Source organism: Macaca fascicularis, chromosome 11 (assembly GCF_037993035.2).
Source record: "Macaca fascicularis isolate 582-1 chromosome 11, T2T-MFA8v1.1".
Taxonomy (NCBI): domain Eukaryota; kingdom Metazoa; phylum Chordata; class Mammalia; order Primates; family Cercopithecidae; genus Macaca; species Macaca fascicularis.
Window position 1 is genome coordinate 127,356,706 of NC_088385.1, and position 26,191 is coordinate 127,382,896.

The 26,191-nt window shown below is 52.7% G+C and overlaps 1 protein-coding gene across 12 annotated transcripts in view; it reads right to left on the reverse strand.

The window, feature by feature from the left end:
* Positions 1–393: 393 nt before the first annotated feature.
* The window catches only part of MSI1 (musashi RNA binding protein 1), a 28,883-nt gene continuing 3,085 nt past the window's right edge, over positions 394–26,191 (reverse strand). For 3 of the 12 annotated variants that reach the window (XM_045366077.2, XM_045366074.2, XM_065524886.2), the window contains 11 exons: positions 24,741–24,782; positions 23,089–23,181; positions 18,742–18,790; positions 17,538–17,620; positions 16,630–16,747; positions 13,059–13,139; positions 11,005–11,061; positions 6,539–6,607; positions 5,228–5,415; positions 4,656–4,718; positions 394–2,183 (listed from right to left, as the gene is read on the reverse strand). In XM_045366077.2, coding sequence (XP_045222012.1) covers positions 4,677–4,718; positions 5,228–5,415; positions 6,539–6,607; positions 11,005–11,061; positions 13,059–13,139; positions 16,630–16,747; positions 17,538–17,620; positions 18,742–18,790; positions 23,089–23,181; positions 24,741–24,782 — 822 coding nt within the window. In that variant the 3' untranslated portion in view covers positions 394–2,183; positions 4,656–4,676. Of the gene's footprint in view, positions 2,184–4,655; positions 4,719–5,227; positions 5,416–6,538; positions 6,608–11,004; positions 11,062–13,058; positions 13,140–16,629; positions 16,748–17,537; positions 17,621–18,741; positions 18,791–23,088; positions 23,182–24,740; positions 24,783–25,383; positions 25,443–26,191 lie in introns of all 12 variants that reach the window. The other 9 variants (XM_065524884.1, XM_065524885.2, XM_065524880.1 and 6 more) reach the window with 6 other exon arrangements.

Here is a 26,191-nt window from a genome sequence, read left to right on the forward strand (position 1 = left end):
CTGGAATGCAGAGGCATGATCGTGGCTCATTGCAGCCTCCACCTCCCGGGTTCAAGCGACTTTCCTGCCTCAGCCTCCTAATTCGCTGGGACTACAGGCGCCCACCCCCACGCTCGGCTAATTTTTGTATTTTTAATAGACACGGGGTTTCGCCACGTTGGCCAGGCTGGTCTCGAACTCCTGATCTCAAGTCATCTGCCCACCTCTGCCTCCCACAGTGCTTGGATTATAGGCATGAGCCACCATGACTGGCCCTATTCATCTATCTTGTGTCAATTTAATTCTTGGATCCTGCCAGGACGCTAAGAGGATGGAGGTGAGTCCTGCCATCCCTACAGCAGGAAAATGAGGTACCCTTAATGCACAGAGACATAAGACACTCACAAGCCCAGCAACGTTTTCAAATAATTTATTAGGAATTTAAAACTGAAAATAAAACCTGGAAAAAGAAGTTACAGATGTGGAGAGAAGAGACACCGGAGGGTGGTAACTTGCTGGCTTCGAAACACCATGTAACATCTTAAAAAAAAAAAAAAATTCCCCAAACAAATCAGAAAACGGAATTCCAGGGTCCTGAGCCCATGGTTGGGCCCAGTGGGGTGGAAGGGCATGGGGATAGGGGAGAGGGAAGCTAAGTGTCTCAGGACTCAGCTCAAACGTGTAGAAAATTAAAAATAAAAACCAATAAAATGCAGCTTCTCTTTTATTAGGAAACATTAAAAAAAAAAAAAAAACCAAAACACGAACAGCCGCGCATCTCAGTAACAAAGATTATTGCTTTGTGTTCTCAGGGCTGGTAGGTTAAGCACCTCACACAGACAATTAACTCTCCAAAGGCGGGGTTTCCGGGTGGGGGCGATGCTGGGGAAGAGAGCTCAGGCCCTGGGCCTCAGAACTGGGGGACAGGGACACACAGAAGGGGGATGGCAGTGGGTGGGCCTTGGCCCTGCCACGCCAGCCAGGCCACTGTTCATGAAGGTCCAATGCCCTGAACATCTCTTTTTCCTTGGAAGGGGGCTCTGGGGTGAGGGCTGCCAAGGGACTCTGGCTGTGGGGTCATCCTGGTGGGAAACTTCAGTGAGAGAATGTGGGGGTTCCCTGAGACGCCCTTTGCTTTCCCCTGGGGTCTGCCCTTGCCAGAGCGTCCCCTGGTGCCCACTCATTGCGGGGGTCGAGGAGGAAGAGGGGACAGACTGAGCAGAAACCATGAAGACCCAGCCTAGGTAGGGGGCAGGGGAGACCTTTGGAGAGTTAATTCCCGTCCAGCAGTGTCTCCGGGCAAGCCCTGCTCTTCCCGCGCCCTTTGCCCCCACACTGGGTTTTCGGGGTGGGCAGGTCCAACCAAGGCCTTGACCCCGAGGGCCTGAGAGAGCGGGCCTGCCGTGGCCACAGCTGAGGCCTGCAAGCTTACAGTAACGGTGTCTGAGGGGACAGAAACAGGGGAGGGGGGAGCCCCTCACCCCCGAGGGGCCTTAGAGAGGGGTGGGCACATCACCTCACAGTATTTACATATGATACAGGACGGGATGGTTCCAGGGGCTCGGCCTGGCCTCCCTGCAGCCCTGCCCTCCTCTCCAGGGCTGGAGGGAGGAAGCTAGGGGCCCACAACCCAGATAGACACTTTGTTCTCAGCTGGTGGGGGGGCACCTGGCCCCTTGCCCCCTGCGGCCTGGGGCTTCACATTCACAAACCTAGGAATAGTTTAAAAACGGTTTCTTAAAAAAAAAAAAAAACAAAAAAAAACACACAAAAAAGGAAAGAGTAAAGGAGGGGAAATCAGAATAAAAAACAGGGGTTGGGGCTGCGGCCTGTAGCAGGCTCCCTCCGCCTTCACTCTAGCTATGCACAAATCCAAAAGCCTTCTGGGGAGGGGCTGGTCCTAGGGGGGCGCGGCAGGGAGGGAGGGACCAGAGGTCTGGGGTGGGCAACCGGCTAATCCAAAATAAATAAAAGCAGGGCCGGGAGAGGGGCGGGTGGGGATGGGGGCAAGGGCGAAGAGGGGGACGTTAGTAGGGGAGCCAGACGCTGTCGGGGGGTAGCAGGGCAGGGGCCGGGCCCGGGGAGTGGGGGGCAGGCAGTAGCGGGTCCGCGTCGCTGCGGGGGAGGGGGCGGCGGCTGCGGCTGAGGTCTCCCGCCCCCTCGCTGGCTCACTCGTGGTCCTCAGTCAGCTGCAGGCTGGGGCGCTGGGAACACAGCCGGGAGATTATGGGGGCTCCTGGGGCACACGCAGCCCTCCCCAGTCCTCTCCCAGAAGAGATTTGTTCATTAACTATCCACTTTTTTCTTCTTATTTTTTTTTTTAGAGACAGGGTCCAGCTCTGTTGCCCAGGCTGGAGTGCAGTGGCAGTGATCATAGTTCACTGCAGCCTCAACCTCCTAGGCTCAAGTGATCCTCCTGCCTCAGCCTCCTGAGAATCTGGGATTACAGGTAATATCTGGGACTACAGGGGAAGGCAAACACACCCTGCTCATTTTTGTTGTTGTAGCAGAGATGGGGATTCACTATATTGCCCAGGCTGATCTTGAAGTCTTGGTCTCAAGCCATCCTCCAGCCTTGGCCTCCTAAAGATCTGGGATTACGAATGTGAGCCACTGCACCCAGCCAGACTTTGCACTTTCTGTTCCCTGGTTGGATGGCTCTTTCCCCAGATTTTGAATGGCTGGATTTATTCAAATGTCACCTTCTCAGAGATACCTTCTCTGAACCCCACATCTAAAATAGCCCTGTGATGCACAATCTGGAATTATCTCATACGTTCACTTGATTTTTGTCCTGTGAAATGAGAGAAGACTTTGTCCATCTTGTTCATCCCTCTTTCCTGGAATAGGGCTCATAAATGAATGGGTGAATGCACAGAATATCATGGGCTCACAGTCTCCCGCCATCTGGATAGACACTGTGATGGCCGTGTACACAGTCCCACAAGTCAAGGTATCCTGTTGCTTTTTTGTTTGTTTGTTTGTTGAGGTGGAGTCTTGCTCTGTTGCCCAGGCTGGAGTACAGTGGCCTGATCTCGGCACACTGCAGCCTTTGCTTTCTGGTCCAAGCAATTCTTGTCCCTCAGCCTCCCGAGTAGCTGGGATTACAGGTGCACACCACCACACCAGCCAAGTTTTGTATTTTTAGTAGAGATGGGGTTTTACCATGTTGGCCAGGCTGGTCTAGAACTCCTGACCTCAGGTGATCCGCCCACCTCGGCCCCCGAAAGTGCTGAGCTTATAGGCGTGAGCCACCGCACCTGGTCAAGGTATCCTGTTTTGATAGCTGTGTACTATACCACTATACACATACACTAATTTGTTTAACCACTCTCCTTTTGATGGATATTTCAGTTATTTGCAGTTTTAAAAATAAATGCCTAGAAGTGGAATTGTTGGGTGTAAGGGCATGAATGTTTGAAACAGGAACAAACATTGCCAGACTGTCCCGGGAACCCCTGAGCCACTGTACTTACTTGCTTCTCCCGTATCTTTATCAATGCTGGCAGTGTTCAGCTTAAAAAACCTTTGTGGCTGGGCCCAGTGGCTCATGCCTGTAATCCCAGCACTTTGGAAGGCCGAGGCAGAGGAGGATCGTTTGAGCCAGGAGTTCAAGACCAACCTGGGCCGCATAATGAGACCCCATCTCTACAAAAAATTTTTAAAAAAATCTTAGCCAGGCATGGTGGCTTGTTCCTGTGGTCCCAGCTACTTGGGAGGCTGAGGTGGAGGATGGCTTGAGCCTAGGAGTTCCAGGCTGTGGCGACCTGTGACTGCACACTGCACTCCAGCCTGGGTGACAGTGAGACCCCATCTCTATTAAAAAAAATAATAATAATAATAAAAGGGCCAGGCACGGTGGCTCACACCTGTAATCCCAGCACTTTGGGAGGCCGAGGCAGATGGATCACTTGAAGCCAGGAGTTTGAGACCAGCCTGGCCAACATGGCAAAACCCGCCTCTGCTAAACCAAAAAAATACCAAAATTAGCCAGGCGTGGTAGCACATGCCTGTAATCCCAGCTACTCGGGAAGCTGAGACATGAGAATTGTTTGAACCCAGGGGACGAGGTTGCAGTGAGCCAAGACTGTGCCACTGCACTCCAGCCTGGGCGACAGAGCGAGACTCCATCTAAAAAAATAGAATAAAAAATAATAAAAGATCTTAAAAAATCTTTGTGGCAAACCCTGGTGGCTCACACCTGTAATCCCAGCACTTTGGGAGACCAGGGCAGGAGGATCCCTTGAGCCCAGGAATTTGAGACTAGCCTGGGCAACACAGTGAAACCTTGTCTCTACAAAAAAAGTAAAAAAATTAGCCAGGCATGGTGGCATGTGCCTGCAGTCCCAGCTACTTGGGAGGAGTCTGAGGTGGGAGGATCCCTTGAGCCCAGGAGGTCTGGGTGACAGAACGAGATCTTGTCTCAATAATAATAATCTTTGCCAACCTGATAGGTGGGATGTGAAGCCTTACTGTTGCTTTGATTTCTGTGTTTAAATGGAGTAGGGTGAGCAGCTTTTCATGTTTATTGACCACAGCTGGTATAAAGATCTGTCTCCCCTGGGACTGTGATTCTTGAGGGCAGGGATGGGGTCTGTGTCCGAGATTCGATGGCCCAGGACAGGCTTCCCCAGTGCCACCCCACCACCTGTCCCCACCTCCCCCCCCATCCTCACCTCCTGCCACCGTCCCCTGCTTCAGTGGTACCCATTGGTGAAGGCTGTGGCAATCAAAGGGCCCTGAAAAGGAAAGCATTTGACTCCTAGACTCCTGGGAAAGTAGAGGAAGATCAGGGGCTCCTTCTCTCTCTGCAGGACATCTGAGGTGAGGCGCAGACCCCTCTATACCTGCCTGGATCGTCCCCCCATTGCAGGTCTGCCTTCCCAGATCGCCCGCCACTGCAGGTCTGCTCAAAGATTCTCCAACAAAGGGCCAGGGAATCTGCACAAACCAGTACCCTGGATAAAACCAGGGCACCCCGGGCTGGAATCGAACCTCCATGCGAGCAGAGACGCCATGTGTCTCATTTTCACCTAGAGCCCACTATGCCTGGCATTCAGAGGCGATAGCTAAGTGTCCACTGAATGAATGATAACCCCCACTGTTCTTCCTTACTGACTCTTTCTCCATTCATCCTCCCTCACCCTCCTTTTGCCCCCAAAGACAAAGAAAGTCTCTCCCTTCCCCAACTTGGGGGTCTCTCAAGGTGTGGGGGGTGAGGTGGAGGCCGCCAGGCCTGGCCACTCACCCCAAGACTGTGGCCGAAGCCGGTGCTGGGGGCAGGGCTGGCGGCGCTGATGTAACTGCTGACCCCCGAGTCCTGGTTGGCTGCCCCGTAGAGCTCAGCCATGGGGCCGGGGCTGGTGGTCCCCAGGAAGCCCCCTGTGCGGCTGGGAGTCGAACCTGGAGGGGGAGCCATCGTCCAGGGGTGAGAGCCTGGCAACCCAGAAAGAAGACGGTGATAGCCCCGGCGCTCTCTGCCACCCCACGGCACCCCCTCAAGCCTGTCCCACCCACCCTGACCTGGACCCCCACATTTCAGGAAGTCCTGTGGGCCCACCTCCTGGAGATCTCCCCACACCCATCCACCCAGTCACCCCAGCCCTGACCCCCATCATCTCATCTGACCACTCAGCAGCCTCCTCTCCTGAGCCCCTTCCCAACCTCACCCCACCTGGCAACTGAATGCATGTTCTAAACCCTGACCCGCGTCCCTCTGCTACTTGCAATTTCCACTGTCTCCCCAGCACCCGGGCTCCTTCTGCCTCTTTTCTCCACTCCCTACTTCTGCACTCTCCACACCCACTGGCCTCCAAGCCTTTGTATATGCTATTCCCTCAACCAGAAACACTTTTCCTCCTCTTTGCCTTTGAATGCGAAGTTAAGGGGCCCTTCCTCTTGGAAGCCTTCTCTGGCCTTTCCTAGAGGCCCCAGCTGGGAGCTTCTCTGGTACCGGACACCCCCTAGTGCAGCAGCATCAGCCATCAGCATTATTGCCTTTTTAATACCTGATGCCACCACCAGGCTGCAAGCCCTGGAAGGCAGAAACCCTATCAGTCTTTTTTTTTTTCCCTTTTGAGACAGACGGAGTCTCACTCTGTTGCCCAGGCTGGAGTGCAGTGACGTGATCTCAGCTCACTGCAACCTCCACCTCCCAGGTTCAAGCGATTCTCCTGCCTTGGCCTCCCGAGTAGCTGGGATTACAGGTGTGCACCACCACGCCCGGCTAATTTTTGTAGTTTTAGTAGAGACAGGGTCTCACCATGTTGGCCAGGTTGCTCTGGAACTCCTGACCTCAGGTGATCTGCCCACCTCGGCCTCCCAAAGTGCTAGGATTACAGGCAGGAGCCACCTCGCCCGGCCGACCCTGCCAGTCTTGCTGCTGGCTGGCTCGCCCATGCTGGCACGATGCCCAGCACAGAGCAGGTGATCAGTTGATACTTGAGTAAATGAACAAGTGTCCCTCTGCAAAGGGGTGGCAGTGGCCACCTCCCCTCCCCTGGACTTCTCTGCTCCCTGTGCTGCCTCATCTCTCTTCCTGCACCCCGGAAGAGCTCACCTGTCCCTCGAACCACAGCCGCCGCCGCCGCTGCTGCCGCCATTGGTCCGTAGGCAGTGAGAGGAATGGCTGAAAAGAAAGCGATGGGCACATCAGCATGGCAGTGGGGGCAGAGGTGGGTGAAGGAGGCCCCTACCTTCTAGCCAGAGCCTCTCCAGCCTGGCCTTACCTCACAGGGGTCCATGTAGCCCCAGGGTCAAGGCAGAAAAGGCTACCTTGGGCCACCATCTGTGTCCTGACCCATGGCATGGATGGAAAAAGGTGGGAGAGAGCACAGCTTCCCAGTGAGTAGCTGAGCCTCAATTTCTGCCCTGGACTGGGGGCACATGCTCCAACAACCCAAAGCTCACGGAGGGTGGAGGCAGGGCACCCAACCCTGAGCAGCTGTGAAAGTTGCCCACAACTGCCCCCTTCTCCAGGGTGCCCTTGGCAAAACAGGGGGCACTTGGCCTAGAGGTGCCTGGGAGCTCACATCCTTCTTCACAGCCCACAACAGCTAGTGATAGATGACACACGGGACAGGCCCCCAGGCCTGCTGCTCCCAGGTAGAGCGCCCCAGGGGTCAGGCTGGGGCTGGGCTCCCACTGAAGCCACAGCTTTGCACCACACCCTCTGCTGCCTGTCCTGCTCCCCTCGCCCCTATCCCCTGAGAGCACCCCAAGTGCCTCCCTGACCCCCAGAAATGACCACTGCCTCCGCCAAATCCCCTCAGCCTCCTTGTTTGCCATCTCCTCTTCAGACACAGGCACCTATCCCCTTGTTTGCTGTCTGCCTTCATCTTCACCTCTGCAGCACCTAGCACCTTGCCTTGTACACAGCAGGTGTTTAATAACTGCTGAAGGAGTAGAAAGGGCCTATGCTTAAAACACCTAGTGGCTTGAATGGCTTGAGCCTGGAGCTCCCCGGGGCTGAGAGGTGAGCACCTCCTACTGTGAATCTTTCCTGAAAACTTTACATACAGTGGGCTCCTTCTCACTCAGATGCCACCTCCTCTAAGAAGTTTTCCCTGAATACCCCCACTGAGGTGGCCCTTTGTCCCCAACCCTAACGCCTTAGCACATTTCCCTGCTTTAATTTCCTTATGGAACTTCTCACCCTCCAAAAATATATTGTTTTAAATGGCCGGGCGCGGTGGCTCAAGCCTGTAATCCCAGCACTTTGGGAGGCTGAGACGGGCGGATCACGAGGTCAGGAGATCGAGACCATCCAGGCTAACACGGTGAAACCCCGTCTCTACTAAAAAAATACAAAAAAACTAGCCGGGCGAGGTGGCGGGCGCCTGTAGTCCCAGCTACTCGGGAGGCTGAGGCCGGAGAATGGCGTAAACCCGGGAGGCGGAGCTTGCAGTGAGCTGAGATCCGGCCACTGCACTCCAGCCTGGGCGACAGAGCGAGACTCCGTCTCAAAAAAAAAAAAAAAAAAAAACACCTAGTGGCTTGAATGGCTTGAGCCTGGAGCTCCCCGGGGCTGAGAGGTGAGCACCTCCTACTGTGAATCTTTCCTGAAAACTTTACATACAGTGGGCTCCTTCTCACTCAGATGCTACCTCCTCTAAGAAGTTTTCCCTGAATACCCCCACTGAGGTGGCCCTTTGTCCCCAACCCTAACGCCTTAGCACATTTCCCTGCTTTAATTTCCTTATGGAACTTCTCACCCTCCAAAAATATATTGTTTTAAATTAATTTTTTTGTAAAGATAGGGTCTTGGAAAGGCCAGGTGCGGTGGCTCATGCCTGTGATCCCAGCACTTTGGGAGGCCAAGGCAGGCGGATCACCTGAGGTCGGGAGTTCAAGTCCAGCCTGACCAACATGGAGAAACCCTGTCCCTACTAAAAACAATACAGGAAAAAAAAAAAAAAATTAGCTGGGCGTGGTGGCACATGCCTGTAATCCTAGCTACTTGGGAGGCTGAGACAGGAGAATCGCTTGAACCCAGAAGGTGGAGGTTGTGGTGAGCCAAGATGGTGCCATTGCACGCCAGCCTGGGCAACAAGCACACAACTTCATCTCAAAAAAATAAAATAAAATAAAATAAAATATAGGGTCTTGGTATGTTGCCCAGGCTGGTCTGGGCCTCAAGCTATCCTCCTGTGTTCGCCTCCCAACTCCTCCTGTGTTGGCCTCTCAAAGTGTTGGGATTACAGGCCTGAGCCATAGCATCCAGCCCAAAAATATCTTATTTGCTTTGGGGATACTCAGGTAAGCCTTTCTTGTTTTACTTGATTTTTTTTTAGACAGAGTCTAGCTCTGTTGCCCAGTCTGGTGTGCAGTGACATGATCTTGGCTCACTGCGACCTCTGCCTCCTGGATTCAAGTGATTCTCCTGGCTCAGTCTCCTAAGTAGCTGGGACTACAGGCATGCACCATCATGCCTGGTTAATTTATTTTTATTTTTTATTTTTAGTAGAGATGGGGTTTCACCATGTTGGCCAGGCTGGTCTCAAACTCCTGACCTCAGGTGATCTGCCTGCCTCAGGTTCCCAAAGTGCTGGGATTACAGGCACGCACCACCACGCCCAATTAATTTTTGTATTTTTAGTAGAGACGGGGTTTCACCATGTTGGCCAGGCTGGTTTTGAACTCCTGACTTCAAGTGATGCACCTGCTGTAGCCTCCCAAAGTGCTGGGATTACAGGCATGAGCCACCATGCCTGGCCTGTTTACTTGTTTACTGCTGTCTCCTTCCTCTGGAATTTCAGTTCCAGGAAGGCAGGAACCTTGTCCGTCTCATTCACTGTTGTGTCCCCAGTGCCTGGAGTGGTGTCTGGTACAATTAATATTTATTGAATGCATGAAAAAGCCACCCAAATCTCCTTTTCTGCAAGGTTAGAGAAAAGTTCAGATCCCAGGTGCCCAAGCACTGTTGATCCTTGACCCTACTCCCTTGCCTGCCAAGATATCTTTTTAGAGACATTTCTTCTGTCATTTCTTTAAGGCCAGGGATTGGGCTCTGAGGTCTGTTGTTTGGCTCATTTAGGCATTTCCATAAAGTCAGAGGAGTCAACCCTAGCATGCGCTTACCATACTGTAAAGAATGACTTATTTATATAATAAGTATTTGCTCCCTTCTCTAAATTGCAAGTTCTGTGAGATCAGGGCCTGCCTCTGTCTTATGCCTGCTCTGTCCCCAGGGTCCGGGAGAGCATCCTGTGCACAGTAGGTCCGTAACACATGGCGCTCTGTTGCCCAGGCTGGAGTGCAGTGATGCAATCATGGCTCACTGCAGCCTTCACCTCTTGGGCTCATATGATCCTCCTTCCTCAGTCTCCCAAGTAGCTGGGACCACAGCCATGTACCACCACCACACCTGGCTAGTTTTCAATTTTTTTTTTTAGTAAAGATGGGGTTTCACCATGTTGCCCAGGCTAGTCTTGAACTCCTGGCTTCAAGGGATACTCCTGCTTTGGCCTCTCAAAGTGCTAGGATTACAGGCATGAGCCACCAGACCCAGAACACATATTTCTTAAATGAGTAACAAGGACCTCCTTCCAGCCTTCCACCCCCACAACTATTGGCCAAACTCTCCCTCTTTTCAGGGAAGAGCCTCTGTCACTTGCATCTCTAGGGTTCTCCTCCCACCCCTTCCTTCACTCCAGGTTTCTCTGCCTCTCCCCCATTTTGGGGGAACCCTGAGCACTCCTTGGAAGGAAGGTCTTATCTAAAGCAAGGTCCATGCTCACATCTTCCACACATGGCCAGGTTGAGGGGAGAGTCTGGGGGTGGGGTGGGGGAGAAGCAGGTTGGACAGAGAAACCCCGCGCAGCCCACCCCACGTGCTCGCAGTCTCCTCGGCTCAAGGCCAGCCCTGCAGCTGAGCTGGCTGGCCCAAGTGAAGGTTCCAGTCAGGGAACCGGCCCCCTGTCACCTTCACCCTACTGGTCCAGAAGTCACCAAAGGGCTGGATTCGGCCCTTGGCAATATTTCATTTGGCTCACAGTGTTGTCAACATTTAGAATCTGCTGCCAACATTGAAAAATAATGGACAAATTCATACGAAAGCAAAAGCCAGGTTTCTGGCATCTCTGGAAAAACATGAGATCTGAGCACAGTGAGTCTGTATCCCCTCCCGGCAAGAGCTGGCTGGCACCGAGGGCAGGTACGCCCATGCCGAGTGCAGACGTCCCCACCCGGCCCACTCTGCAATCAGTTTGAGACCCTGGCTTGTTCACTGCGGGATCCCAGAGCCTCCATGGAGCTGGCACAAGGAAGGTGCTAGATAAATATTTGCCAAATGGATGAATGAGTGACTTTGCCTCCATCTGCTTGGCTTGGCCCTATGCCCCACCCTTAAGGGCCATGTAGCCGCCCAGACTGGCCAGTGCCCAGGCACAGGCTGCTGTGTCCCCACAGCCAGAGGGCTGGCGGGCAGGAGAAAAGGATCCCGTTAGCTTTCCCCAGGAAGCTCCCTGGGCCCCTTCTCTTTCTCCCCATGTGGCCTGAGAGGTATACAAAATCCGAGCGACTGACCTGTAAGCTCGGGGAGGACTGGGGCGCTCGGGAGAGGGGTCCGCTCTACACGGAATTCTAAAATGAAACGTAAAACAGCTTAGGAAGAAGCAGGGGAGGCCCCTTAGACATGGCCCAGGGAGGACAAATGCACCGACAGGGACACTGGGTGAGGAGACAGGCCATGCACAGGACCCAAGAGCTGGGGAGGGGAGCGCACAGTTCCCAGAAGGCAGGGGAGGGCAAGGAGACAGACATAGAGGAGAGAGAGACAGAGCAGAGTTGCCACCTATACCCTGGGCACAGGGCAAAGCTGGAGGTACGATTCCAGTTGTTTGTTTCCTTCTTTTCTTTTCTATTTTTTTTTTTTTTTTTTTGAGACGGAGTCTTGCTCTGTCGCCCAGGCTGGAGTGCAGTGGCGCGATCTCTGCTCACTGCAAGCTCCGCTTCCGGGTTCACACCATTCTCCTGCCTCAGCCTCCCAAGTAGCTGGGACTACAGGTGCCCGCCACTACGCCTGGCTAATTTTTTGTATTTTTAGTAGAGATGGGGTTTCACTGTGTTAGCCAGGATGGTCTCAATCTCCTGACCTCGTGATCCACCCGCCTCGGCCTCCCAAAGTGCTGGGATTACAGGCATGAGCCACCACGCCCGGCCCTTTAAAAAAAAAAAAAAAAAGACAGGGTCTCACTCTGCTGCCCAGGCTGGAGTGTAGTGGCATGAACACAGCTCACTACACACTCAACCTCCTGGGCTCAAGCGATCCTTCCACCTCAGCCTCCTTAGTAGCTGGGACCACAGGTGCACAACATCATGCCTGGCTAACTTTTAAATTTTTTGTAGAGACAAGGCCTCACTATGTTGCCCAGACTGATCTCAAACTCATGGGCTCAAGCCATCCTCCCATCTCAGGCTCTCAAAGTGCTGGGATTACAGGCATGAGTCACCATGTCCAGCCTCGGGTGTCTCTAAAAGGCTTAGAATTGATTGTTACCAAAAACATCTCCCAGAATCCTCTTCTCGTGTGTGTGTGTGTGTGTGTGTCTGTGTGTATATGTGTGTATGTATGTGTGTCTGTGTGTGTGTGTATATGTATGTATGTATGTGTGTCTGTGTGTGTGTGTATATGTGTGTGTGTGTGTGTGTGTGTGTGTTGGGGGGAAGGCAGCTTGATGAAAAGTGATGACCCTAGAATAGGTAGAACAGGTCAAGCTTGGGTTCAAGTCCCAGCTCTGCCACTTCCTAGTTGGCTCATCTTAGCTTGTCATTCTTCCTCTCTGAGTCTACGTCCTCATTTCTAAAATGAGGATAAGCATGCTTCCCCATGAGATTATTGAGAGAATTAGGCAACATCCTGTACACAAAGTTCTCCAAGCTGAACAGCCCTGAGGCAGAGGAGGTAAGTGCTTAGGGGCCCTCCAAATAAATAAGACCCCCAAGTAAATAAATAAATAAATAAATATATAGCCTTGCAAAAGTTTGGTATTTCTTATTTCAAAGAAAACTGTATTGAATAGTCATCATGGGGAACTTCAGAACTGCTGGGCTTCCTGACATTTGCTTTCAGGTCTAGTGTTATCTTTATGTTGGCTTACAAATGAGCGTGGTGATGAGAATGCTTTTCAATTGGTTTTCAGCATATAGGGTCTCAGCATAATACCTTGTTTGGACTTGAAAGAGTTCAGTCTACAGCCTGGCCATTATAGGTGTCCATGATGATGCAATCAACAATGGCCCTCGGAGAGGCGCCCACTACAAGCCCAATGCCTTCTCTGGTGGAAGTGGCAACCCCGGAGTCGGGCGGGGAGGAGAGACAGGCAGGAGGCAGGCAGAGGATGGCCTGGGAGAAAACGGTGCCATGCAGGGTCACGCTGGGAGCCCCTGTCCCCAGCTTCTGGGGAGGGGGTGGAGGTGGGATGGGTGGGGAGAGGCCCTCTTTCCTCAGACATGCCCTTCCTTCCAAGCCTCCAGCAGGCAGACCCCCAGCCATGCACCCCCAGACACCACCCTGAGAAGTCAGATTGCCCGGGAACCAGGGGCATGCTGGCAGCAGAGGGTTACCAAGCAGGACTTACCAGGGAACTGGTAGGTGTAGCCAGGGGCGAGACCTGTATAACTCCGGCTGGCGTAGGTTGTGGCTTGGAAACCTGGGTAACCTGATGGGGTAAGGGGGCAGTGTCAGATGTCTCATCCACAGGGCGGATCCTGCTCAAGGAGAAGGACCTGAGCCACTCATGTCCCCTCACCTTCCTGTATCATGAATAAGAGCTGTACCCTCCAAATACCTTCTTCATGCCAAGCCCTGTGCTGAGCACACTGCACACTATTATCCCGTTAAACTCGCCTTAGAGGTAGGTACTGTTAGGCACCCCATTTTACAGACAAGAAACCGAGGCTCTGAAAGGTGACACTTTTTGGCTGAGAATAATCCAATGCTCTTCGAGCTCTGGCTCCTGCTTCCCTCCTGTCCTCATCTCCTGCACGCTGCCCCTCCCTCCCTCCCTCTGCTCCAGCCACACTGGCTTCCTTGCTGTTTTTCAGCTTTGCCAAGCTCATTCCCACCTCAGGGCCTTTGCACATGCCGGTGCCTTTGCCTGGAGCTCTCTTTCCAGATGACTGCATGCCTGAGTCCCTTTCATTGTACAAGACTCTGAAACATCTTCCCACAGGCGTCCTCCTTCCCATCAGCTACAATCTCTATCATGTTACCTTGGTTTTTCTTAGTACTGATGATCATTATCTGAACTTATATCATGATTTTTTTTTTCTTTTTTCTTTTTTAGAGACAGGATCTTGCACTTTTGCCCAGGCTGGAGTGCAGAGTGGTGCAATCATAGGTCACTGCAGCCTCAAACTTCTGAGCTCAAGTGATTCTCCTATCTCAGCCTCCCCAGTAGCTGCGACTACAAGGCGTGTGCTACCATGCCTGGCTAATTTTTTAATTTTTTTGTAGACATGGGGTCTTGCTATGTTGCCCAGGCTGGTCTCGAGTTCCTAGCCTCAAGTGATCCTCCTGCCTTGGTCTGGAATTACAAGCATGAGCCACCACATCTGGCCAGAAACTACCCATAATTTCTTTAAGTGCTGATTTTCTGTCTTCTCAAAGAAAAATCTAATAGTTAGCAATAATGGTGCAATTAAGATTCAAATTCAGATCTGACTGGCTCCAAGCCTCTTAACCACCGATTTCACTATTTGTTAGATAATTTCTTTCTTTCTTTTTCCACTTTTATTTTATTTTTTTTGAGATGGAGTTTCGCTCTTGTTCCCCAGGCTGGAGTGCAATGGAGCGATCTCGCCTCACAGCAACCTCCGCCTCCCGGGTTCAAGCGATTCTCTCGCCTCAGCCTCTCGAGCAGCTGGGATTACAGGCATGTGCCACCACCCCCAGCTAATTTTGTATTTTTAGTAGATACGGGGTTTCTCCATGTTGGTCAGGCTGGTATTGAACTCCTGACCTCAGGTGATCCGCCTACCTCAGCCTCCCAAAGTACTGGGATTACAGGCATGAGCCACAGTGCCCGACTTTTTTTCACTTTTTAAATGAAGGGTGAGCCGGGCGCGGTGGCTCAAGCCTGTAATCCCAGCACTTTGGGAGGCCGAGGCGGGCGGATCACAAGGTCAGGAGATCGAGACCACAGTGAAACCCCGTCTCTACTAAAAATACAAAAAATTAGCCGGGCGCGGTGGCGGGCGCCTGTAGTCCCAGCTACTCAGGAGGCTGAGGCAGGAGAATGGCGGGAACCCGGGAGGCGGAGCTTGCAGTGAGCCGAGATCGAGCCACTGCACTCCAGCCTGGGCAACAGCGTGAGACTCTGTCTCAAAAAAAAAAAAAAAAAAAATGAAGGGTGAAAACAGCTCATGAATCACCTTAGAAGAAAACTTTCTCAATGTTCCAAATAAAACAAAGTGAAAGAGACAGGACAACTAACTACAATACCTGACTGTAGCCTGGATCTTGTTCTAAAGGACAAAAATATTCTATAAAGAGTATTACTGGTCTGGGCATAGTGGCTCATGCCTACCACCACAACACTTTGGGAGCCTGAGGCGAGAGGATTGCTTGAGGCCAGGAGTTCGAGACCAGCCTGGGCAACATAGTGAGACTCCGTCTCTACCAAAAACAAACAAACAAAAAAAGAGCATTATTGGGTCAATTGATAAAACTGGAAAATAGAAAGTAGATTAGATAAAAATATTGTATCAATTATAAACTTAGGAAGTTGATAACTACACTGTGGTTACGTGAAAGAATATCCCTAATCTTAGGAAGCATCAAAGGGTAAAGGGCCACGATGCATGTAACTAACCCTCAAATGATTCAGTGAAAAATTACAAGTGTGTGTGTGTATATATGTATACATCCATATTTGCAAACACACATACACACACATGTCTACACATAGAGTAAAACCGATCAAGCAAAATGGGGGCAAAATGTTAAGAACAGGTGAATCTGATAACGGTATACGGATGTTCTTTGTACTGTTTTATTTTTGCAGCTCCTCTGAGTTTGGGATTACTTCCAAATAACATGTTAAAGAAAAAAGGAAAACTTCAAGGAAGACTGTGCCCTGTTTGGAGGCTGCTCACCTCCTCCACTTCTGACCCGTTAGCCCATGCTGTGCCCCCTCCTCTGAATTCCCAGAATACCTCTCTGTGCGTCCCTCCCCTAGGCCTGGCATAAAGACCCCCTTGTACTGTTGTCTTTCTGTGTGTACACATCTCATCTCTCCAGGGAGCCTCTGAGCTTCCTGGGGGCCGAAGTCAGATTTACCATCCTCAGTCTTGGACCCAAAGCACAGCTGACTCCTGCTCAGCTTTCAAGGCTCATGGCAGCCTTCACCTCCTCCAGGAAGTCTCCCCAGCCTCCAGGTGGGTTTAGGTGCCTCCTTGGGCCTCCCACAGCCTCCAGTCACTCTGTAGAGGCAGTGCCCATTTACTCCTGTCTCCCACTTGAAGGGAAGCCCCATGAGAGCAGGCTCCACTTCTCAGAAGTTGCTCAATAAATATTACTTGAATGAATAAGACCAGGCAGCCTTCCTTTTGCCCCTCCAAAGGCCTGGAACACTTTTCCCCTTCCCGTCTCTCCAGCCTCCCCATCACTGGCTCCTACTCCACCTGCAGACTCAACTTAAATGTAATTTCTTTTCCCACTTCTCCAAGTCGTGGTCAAGTTCCCTGTGACCACACTCTCCGCACCCTACACTTCTGCATCTGAAATCTATGTATCTTCTTACTTCTTTTCCCTGACAGATTGTAAAGCTCCAAGGAAAGTCATTGTTGCCATTCCTGGCATGATGTCTGGCATATAGAGTTGCTCAATAACTGTGTACTGGATGGATGAATGGATGGAGGAATGGACAGATGGAGGGATGGATAGACGAGAGAACGGACAGATTGACAGGACCAATTAATATGGTTGGACCTTTCTGCTGGCTACCACCAGAGGGCAGCACCCCCCAACCAAACCACCCCACCTTGGGTAGGACTGCCAGACGGGACGGATCCCTAGTCCCTACTCCTGCCCAATGACTCAGACAGGCGGAGGGCAGACCACAGAGGAGGTACAACACCCACACAGCCCCTGCTAGCCCTGGGAGCAGTTCCGACAGAAAGAAGCCGCAGGCGCAGGCTCGCGCATACCCAGCATGCCGATGCCCAGCATGAAGGCGTCCATTCCGTAGGGCATGACTCGAGACCTCCCCCGGGCTGAGCCCGTCGGCGACATCACCTCCTTTGGCTGAGCTTTCTTACATTCCACCTGCAATGAGACCTAGCAGTTAGTCTTTCCCATAGAGCTAGGGTCGTTAGCCCTCTTGTTCCCTGGAAAGACTCTATTAATTTTATTAATTTCACTGTCCACCTGAAAACAATTTCATGGTTACCACTGATGGAGCACTCACTGTATGCTAGGGAGTGTGTAAACAGCTTTGCATGCAATCGTTCAATGAATGCTTACACTAATACTATGATGGAGGAGCTTTTCCACTCCCATTTGACAGATGTGGAAACTGAGGCTCAGAGAAGGGAAGTCATCTGCCCGAGTAACTACCGTGTAACACTGCCTTCCTGTCTAGGTTTTCAGGGGGTGGGAGAACTGGCTCTGCCTCCACTCACTCTGAGCCCCTCTGCCTCCGTTTAGAACTTCAAAGCTTCCCTGGCAGGCCCCCCAAGGAGCCCCAGTCTTCTCTGTACCTGTGCTCCATCCAATCCCAACTCACCATGTTTTTGTTTTTGTTTTGTTCTGTTTGGTTTGAGACAGAGTCTCACTCACTCTGTTGCCCAGGCTGGAGTGCAATGGCATAATCTCAGCTCACTGCAACCTCCACCTCCTGGGTTCAAGCGATTCTCCTGCCTCAGCCTCCCGAGTAGCTGGGATTACAGGTGCGCACAATCATGCCTGGCTAATTTTTGTATTTTTAGTAGAGACAGGGTTTCACTGTGTTGGCCAGTCTGGTCTCGAACCCCTGACCTCAAGTAATCTGCCCACTTCAGCCTCCCCAAAGTGCTGGGCTTACGGGCGTGAGCCACTGCACCCGGTCCCAACGCACCATTTTGTTGTTGATTTCATGAAAATGAATTTCACACACTTTCTCCACGATGTCCTCACTCTCAAACGTGACAAACCCGAACCCTAGAGGTTGGACAAAGCATAAAGGCAAGGTCAGAACCAGAGCGCAGGGTCAAAACCCAACCCCAGGTCACACCAATATCCCCGCTCCTCTCTCTCTGGCAAGTGAGAGTTAATGAAAGGCTCTGCTCACAGCCTGGAATCCTCTCAACCACCCACTGAGACAGGGTTTCAAGTCCCAGATTACAGATGAGGAAAATAAGGCTCAGATAAGTGAAGTAACTTGCCCAAGGTGACACAGCAAGTTAGAAAGTGGTAGAGCTGTGATGAGAATACACTCAACATGCTTTTTCTTGTCCTTAGGTGTTTCCAAAGAGGGGAGAAAGAATACACATGCACACTCATTTAAACTTACACAAAGGTGTACATGTCCAAACATACAAATGTACATAGACATACACACATTCACGCATGCACACACCTAGATACGTGCGTATCACACACACTCTCAGGGCTGCTCTACACGTACAGTTACCCTGACATACCAGATATACACAGATATTTAGGCACAGATACCCCCTTTTGCACAGATACAAATACACACACACACACACACAGAGCACATACCCCACTCCCATAATGGACTAAAAGTCCTGAAACAACTGGAGAAACAATCCCGTCTCCTCCTGAGTGTGCCCCAGGGGCTGGAAAGGGATTTCTCAGAAGGTAAGGCCCTCGGGAGAAAACAGCCAGGCGGTACACACGGTGTGGCCCAGACTCTCACAGGTTCAGAGGCAACGGGGCTGGGGGCTGGGGGCTGGGCCGGAGGTGACTGCCTGGAGCTGTGGAGTCAGCCTGACCCTGGGCGGCCTGGCCTAAGCTCTGGTTACCAGGGACAAGGTAAGCCTGGGCAGAGGCAGACACCACTAAGGTGGGGGTAGGAGGCTCAGTGGGTTGCAGGGGCTGAGGAGGTACTCCTCTGTTCCTCTTGTGTGTCTGCAATTCGGCAAGTTTCTAGCACAGGAAATAGCGGGACAAAAGCCTTCTGTAAGGCCAGGCCCGGGAGAGGACGCAGATCCTGGGGGATAGGATGTCAGGAGGCAAGATGAAAGGGCAGCTGTGACCTGCAGCCCCCTGGCTGACCACGGGGCCCAGCCTGGGAAGGAGGAGGGGGCCACACTCACCTCGGTGCCGGTTGGTGGTTTTGTCAAACATCAGCATGGCGTCGTCCACCTGAAACACAGCCCGCCATGGAGGACCCAGCAGATACCAGCAGAACCCACCACCACCAAGGAACAGGGGCTCCAGCAACCCACTGCCCTCTTGCCCACTCCAGGCTTGACCTTAAACCTCTTTCCTGCACAGGGGACAACTTTCCTTCTGCAACCCCACTGAATGCCATAGCACCCCCTTTTCAATTGCCATCATCTCAATGGACCAGCTTGCATTTATTAAGCTCCATCATCCTCCCAACATTCTCTGCACGGTAAGATCCCCATGGTGTTGATAAGAAAATAGGCTCAGAGGCCGGGCGCGGTGGCTCAAGCCTGTAATCCCAGCACTTTGGGAGGCCGAGACGGGCGGATCACGAGGTCAGGAGATCGAGACCATCCTGGTTAACACGGTGAAACCCCGTCTCTACTAAAAAATACAAAAAAAAAAAAAACTAGCCGGGCGAGGTGGCGGGCGCCTGTAGTCCCAGCTACTCGGGAGGCTGAGGCAGGAGAATGGCGTGAACCCGGGAGGCGGAGCTTGCAGTGAGCTGAGATCCCGCCACTGCACTCCAGCCTGGGTGACAGAGCGAGACTCCGTCTCAAAAAAAGAAAATAGGCTCAGAGAGGTGAAGTTGCCTGCCCAAGATCACACAGCAAGACCTTGACCAAGCTGGGGAGGCACAGAGAAGATGCTAGAGAAGGAAATATGGGAGGCAGGAAAATGACAAGATGGGGAAGCAAAAGTCTCATCCCTTCTGTAAAAGGCCAGGAGGACAGCAACCAGACTGGACTCCCCTCTCCGGCTACAGATCTTTTCCTCTAATTGAGGTTTCCTTTTGCTAGAGGCTGTAATTAAAGCAAGTAGAGTTCAGTGCCTGGGCTGCTTTGCCTCCCACTGACTGGGGGAGGGGAAGGAGACTGGGGAAAGAGGAGGGTCTACATCATCCATCCTCTCTTGGACCCCAGTCCACTCTTGTTACTTCCTCTAGGTACCCCTTGGATACACGGTCACCAAAGGCCTTGGTGCCACCTTCCTTTTGCCTGCATCTGGTGCCTCCTCGCCTTCTTTCTTAGCTAAGGTCTAAGTCACTTTTGGTATAAATCAGGGGCTGCCTCTGATACCCAACCCAATCCTACTCTAGGCCCCGACCCTCCCCCAAATGACCAGACATCCAAAGGATGAAAAAAAAAATACTTTTCTCAAGCCATCAAGCCATGGGTAACCAGCCTCTTCCCTACTCTCCTTCCCTCTACTTCCAGGCCCATCATCCACCTTCTTCTTTTTGGAGACAGAGTCTCACTCTGTCATCCAGGCTGGAGTTCTGTCGCATGATCTCGGCTCACTACAGCCCCCGCCTCCCAGGTTTAAGCAATTCTCCTGCCTCAGCCTCCCAAGTAGCTGGGATTACAGGTGCCCACCACCCCTGGCTCATTTTTGTATTTTAGTAGAGACGGGGTTTCACCGTGTTGGCCAGGCTGGTCTTGAACTCCTGGCCTCAAGTGATCCACCCGCCTCGGCCTCCCAAAGTGTTGGGATTAAGGGTGTGAGCCACTGTGCCCAACCCCATCATCCAGCTTCTAAAGGCCCTCCCCTGCCCCATTAAAGACCCTGAACTACAGTGATCCTCCAGCTCTTCTTAGCCATCAAGCTACAGTGGGCCTCTGACTCCGGCTGGGAGAACCAGGATCCCACTGAGCCAGGAGCAACAAGGTCCCTGGAGAATCTCATGACATCTCTCTTCTCAAACAGCTGCCTGCACCGGGGCCCATGCTGCAGAGTGGCACTCTCACTCCCACCCTATGGACCCACTCTGAGTCCCAATCCCCAATCAGCCGGACCACCCGAATGGGACAGTCATTTCAGGTTCAGCACATCTTCCCCACCCCTTGCTTAACCAATGAGAAACAGAAACCCAGAAAGAAGGATTGTGATCAAAGCATAGGCTTTGGGTAGGATGGGCCTGAGTTGGAATCCTGAATCCTGCATTTGCTGGTTGGGTAACCTTGGGCAGGTGACTTGATGTCTCTCTGGCTTTGGTTCCTCATCTGTGAAATGGGCATAACAGTGTCTATCTTACAGGCTGAAGTTAAATGAAAGACACTTTTTTTTTGGAAATGGGTTCTCGCTATATTGCCCAGGCTAGTCTTGAACTCCTAGGCTCAAGCAATCCTCCCATCTCATCCTCCTTGGTAGCTGGGACTACAGGTGCGCACCACTGAGCATGGCTATGGGAGGATTTAGTGAGATAGTGCATGTAACACTCTTAACTCACAGCATCCGGGATACAGTAAGTGCTTAATAAATAACAGCTATTATTGTTATCTTTACAAGGGAGGGACTTGCCCATAGTTACATGGGGGAGCATGGCAAAGCTGGAGAGAGAGCAGCCAGATACTATTGGCTTGAAGGTTACATGAGGACAGCGTCTGTGTCATTTAGGGCCATGACACCATCCTATTGAGCACCTTGACTGCGGCTCAATCATTTTTTGAATGAATGAATGAATGAATGAATGAACCGGCCACACCCTCCCCCCTAATCCTACAGCTCCGATTCCCTGCCTGACCCACAGATGGATTCAGACCATATCTACAACCTTTCTCGTCTTCCTCCACCCAACCCTGGAAGGAAGGACACCATCCCTGGCCCCACTACAGCCTTCAACCTGGGCCTTGGCTGGAGAGGCCCCTAGTGGGACGGTGGGGTTGAGGCCAGGGCAGGGGGCAAGGAAGATGGCTGGGGGTCCGGGTTACCCCCACCGGTGTCCCCTCTTGGGGCCAGCTGAGGGGAGGGAGGCTCCCGGCCCAGTGTCCTTAATAGGCTTTGGTCTCCATGGGAACCCGAGGGCAGGGGGGATCGGGCGGGGGGAGGGGAGGCGGCCGAGGCCTGCTGACCAGTGGGAGCCGAGCCGCCAAGTTCGGCGGCCGCTAAGCCTGAGTGGCAGCCATGGCGGCTGACCATTGTTCCCCCCTCGGCGGCGGCCCCTCGATCCGGGCGGGGGGCCCCCCGCCGCGGGGCCCTTGGCATTCCCGGCTGTCCCCCTCGCTCCCTGGCAGCCTATTCTCCGGCTCCCCCTGGCCTCCCCGGGCCGGTTTCACATGCCAACGCCGATTTAGGCCCGAACAAAAGACGCGGCCGCTGACGGCTTCTCCTGGGGCCCGGTTGCCATGGCAACGCCGGCCCCGGGGGCAGGCGGCCTCCAATCACAGCTGCTGGATCAGATTAGTGCGAGCTCTAATGCTCGGCGCTCAGACACAAAGACACCCTGCCGCAGCCGAGCCGGGCCTGCTGCTTCCCAGGAGCGCCCTACCCTCTGGGGCCCAGGCCCGCCCGACCTGCCCTCCATCCCGGACCCAGGTGCCCACCGAGGCACGAAAGCCAAGGCCTCTGGTCCCCCACACCACCAGCCTCAGCTGGCCAGGGGACACCTCCCTGCCACACACACACAATCCCAGGCCCATTTCCCAGGCCACGTCCCCCTTCGCTTGCCTGGGGGTGACTCGAAGTATCTTGATGGGAAAGTAGAGACCCAGCCTCTCGCCTGTCTCACCTAAAAGAAGAAAGACCAGGGACCCCGGCCCCAAGCAAAACAACCCTCTTTCCCTCCTAGACTTCAAACCTAGGCCCCTCTCTGCCGTCTCCCCATGGGACCCCAAAGTTCACATTGTCCACCTTTCAGAGGACACCCTATTGTCAGATGTCACCATAACATCTACCTCTTCAGAGGCCCAGAAATTAAAGCTCCATTCCCCTCAGAGCTCACAGTCAATCCTCCGGGCCTGATCAGGAATTGGGGGGGTGCTCTCATCAGTTTCCCCCAATACCCAGGGGACCAGCAGCCCCCCAGCTCCTGCTCCAAGCTCCCCACCTGTGCAAATAGGGTGCCGAGTGCAATTGGGAGTCATATTTATTGCCTCCTTATCATCCTCGAATGGAAGGAGTGGGGAAAGGTTCAATAGCCCGCAGCCTGGACAGGTGCAAACTCCCAGGGGGCCACAGGGTGACTTGATTGAACTGGCTGCGGGGAGCACTGCCTCCCTTGCAAGAATGAAGATAAGAGAAAAATACAGTGGAAGGGCAACAACAGGGCCAGCTACTGTGTGGCTTCTCTGTCCCTAGGGATGTCCTGAGTCTGAGGATCACAGATGAGCCAGGAGGCTGCAAGGTGGATTGGCCTGGTCTCCCCCCACAGCAGGATCCAGCCTGGCTCTCATCTTTTGCAGGAATTGAATGACCTGGCTGAATTCGGCTTGCTAGTGCCCCATTCTACAGCATGTTCACAGCCCCAGCAGCGAGCGCCCCCAGTTTAAACCCACCTTCCCAAACTGCTCAAAATATTGCTTCACGTCCTCCACTGTGGTGTTCACCGACAGCCCCCCCACAAAGATCTTCTTCGTTCGAGTCACCATCTGTTAGGGGAGGGAATGAGAAAGTGGGCATCTGAGTCCTGTGGCCTACCGCCACCAGCAGGGGCTCGAGCCCCCCTGCCAGGATGCCAGCTGACAAGCTCTCTGTGGCCCCAGCCTCTTGAAAGGCCCCCCAAGCTCCCTCTTGGACCCCCGCCTCTAGGCCTGTTATGGGCAGCTGTGCACCCACACCCTGGCTGGCTCGAGTGTGCCTCCTTCCTGCCTCCCTCCCTAGGGACTATGTCCAGAAAATGCCTTCCCTAAGGACTAACACAGGGAAGGGGGCGGGCTGGTGACTCAGACCCACAGCCTAACTCTAAGACCCCACCGGCCCTCCTGGGAGACCCCCAAGGTCCATCACAGTCTCCCTGAACTCAATGCCGACATTTTCCTCATCAGCCTCCTCCCAACACAACCTCTGGCAGCCCGGTGGCCCCAGCCCTGTTTTAGGAAGAACACATGGTCCTAATTACCCCAGGAGCGCATGGCTAATCCGCGGCAATTCCCAGCCCCATCCTAACACTAAAGCACCTTCTGTCACCAAACTGCTTAATGGAATTAACCCAATTCCGACCATGTGCTCCCTGGTGCGGCTTCCTTCGAATACCTGCTCCATAATTGCTTTCAGGCCCTCTACTGGACCCTTCCAGATATGCCCCTTTCCTGTCTCCCAAAACTCTTCCTCTCCTTCAGCCCTGGCAGGAGCTGGGGGCCTTGATGGAATTCACTGGCCCGGAATCTTAAAGAGCTCTAGTTCCACCTGGCAAAGGAGGAAAGCGAGCTCTCCTGGAGAGGGACCTCGTCCTAGGACCCATGAGAACTCAGGGGTCCTGACCCTGTGTTCTGCAATCAGTCTTTCCTCCTGTCCTCTATGTTCAATTGCTTCCCAAGGAAGACCTGGCTAGTTGCCCTGAGGCCTGGAATAGACTGTTAGGCCCCTGCCCTGCACCAAAAGTTTTTTGAGTGTTGTATCGCTCAACTGCTCAGAAATCCATTCTCTGCACACCTTGCCCCTCTCACTGGGAGAACTCGCCAGAGCAGCAGGGTAAGAGAGCATTGAGAAAGCAGCCATAGACATCTAAACTGAAAGACAACAGGTGACAGAGTCCGTGGTCCCCTCTGCCTCTGCAAAGGGTGACTGGGGGGATCCAAGGGTAGCTTCCTAGCCTGACTGTAGGGCAGCCTTAGGGTCTAAGTCTGTCCTGTATTTCACTTCCAGAGGCCTGGGCATTAAGGCTGTGGTCTATGATGTTGGAATTAGACTCAGGCTCTAAACTCTACTGGCTTCAAATACAGGACGATGAATCCTCTGAGTAGCTCCCCTTTCTCCCAACACACGCAAGCCCCTCTCCAGTCCACTCCAGAGCTCACATGGAAAGACGTGTCCTTGTTCAGGCCACAGAGCAAGGACGTGAAGAATTCCCTTTTCCCAGCCCAGCCCATTCCACAAACACTCCAAGCAGAGGTTCCAGAAGCATCTTCCAGAGCAGAAAATACTGGGAAAATCACTGCCCAGCATTGCCCGCAGTAAGAGAGCTCCTCCCAGACACAGACACACCTACCTTGGGCTGTGCTCGCCGAGGAAAGGCCACCTTGGGGTCAATCTACAAGAAAAGGGAGAGGTAGAAGGGGTCTTGGTTATCGCATTTTTAGAAGAGTGACCACACAGCCTTCAGCCCTCAGGACCTCTCTCCTCCCAGGACACAAAGGTGACAGAAATCACAAAAGCCTCTAGGAGGACAGAATAGTGGTTAAGCATTTATTTTTATTTTTTTCAGACAGAGTCTCACTCTCTCACCCAAGCTGGAGTGCAGTGGCACGATCTTAGCTCACTGCAACTTCTGCCTCCTGGGTTCAAGTGATTCTCCTGCCTCAGCCTCCCTAGTAGCTGGGATTACAGGTGCGCAACACCACACCCAGCTAATTTTTGAATTTTTAGTAGAGATGGGGTTTCACCATGTTGGCCAGGCTGGTCTCAAACTCCTGACCTCAGGTGAGCCACCCGCCTCAGCCTTCCAAAGCGCTGGGATTACAGGCATAAGCCACCGTGCCCAGCCAGTTAAGCATTTAGACCCTAACGTCCCACTGCTGGCTTCAAATTCCATTTGCACTGCTGCCCAGCTGTGAGACTATGGACAGGTTATTTCCCCTCTTTGAACGTCAGGGTCAAGTTCACCTGCAAAATGGGCAAATAATAACACCCACCTCAAAGGGTCATCAGCAGATTATTGGAGATAATGCATACAAAGCACTTGGCATGGTGTCTAGCTCACAGCAAAAACAAAAACAAAAACAATGTAAGCCGTCTTATTCCTTCAAGTATCAGGTAAATCGAGGGCCTTCCTTGCGTAACTGACTTCACACAGATGACCTATCTAGGTAAGGTATGCAATTCAGGCTTTGGAAACCCTGCAAATGGGAATACTCTGTCTGCAAAAGACTACAGGATGACAGTTCATAACCATCAGGAGTAGGCTCAGTTCTGTTTTCCCGGTACTATCAACATCAAACAGCTCTCCTTGAGGCTGTGAGCAAACAGCTCCCTGATAATGCAGCTGGGCTTGGGGCAAGGCAGAGTGCAGTCTTCGGTGACGTGAAAGGGCATGGGACTTGAACTTAGAAACTCTGGGCCTCTTGCCAAGCCTGTGAGACCACGGACAAGTTCTTGGTAATGCACTCGAACTCTCTGAGCCTCAGTTCCTTCATCTGCAAAGTGGGGACAATCACACCCGCTTTTCCCAGGGGCAGCTGCAGGGAATCAGATGAGATAACGCGGGTGAAAGCGGCCCTTTGTGAACTGCCCTTCATTGCACAAACAAAGGTGCTATTACCAGCAGGCCACCTTTGCCCTTGGCTGTGAACAACTAGAGGGAAAAATCAAGAGGCATCTGGGTGTACTCCTGGGTACTATAGCTGTATGACAAACAGCAAAAGACAGGGCATGAGACGCTGTGATCCACGCAGGGCCTACGGGGCCAGGTCAGGCCAGAGCTTTTTGCCACCCACATGGGTG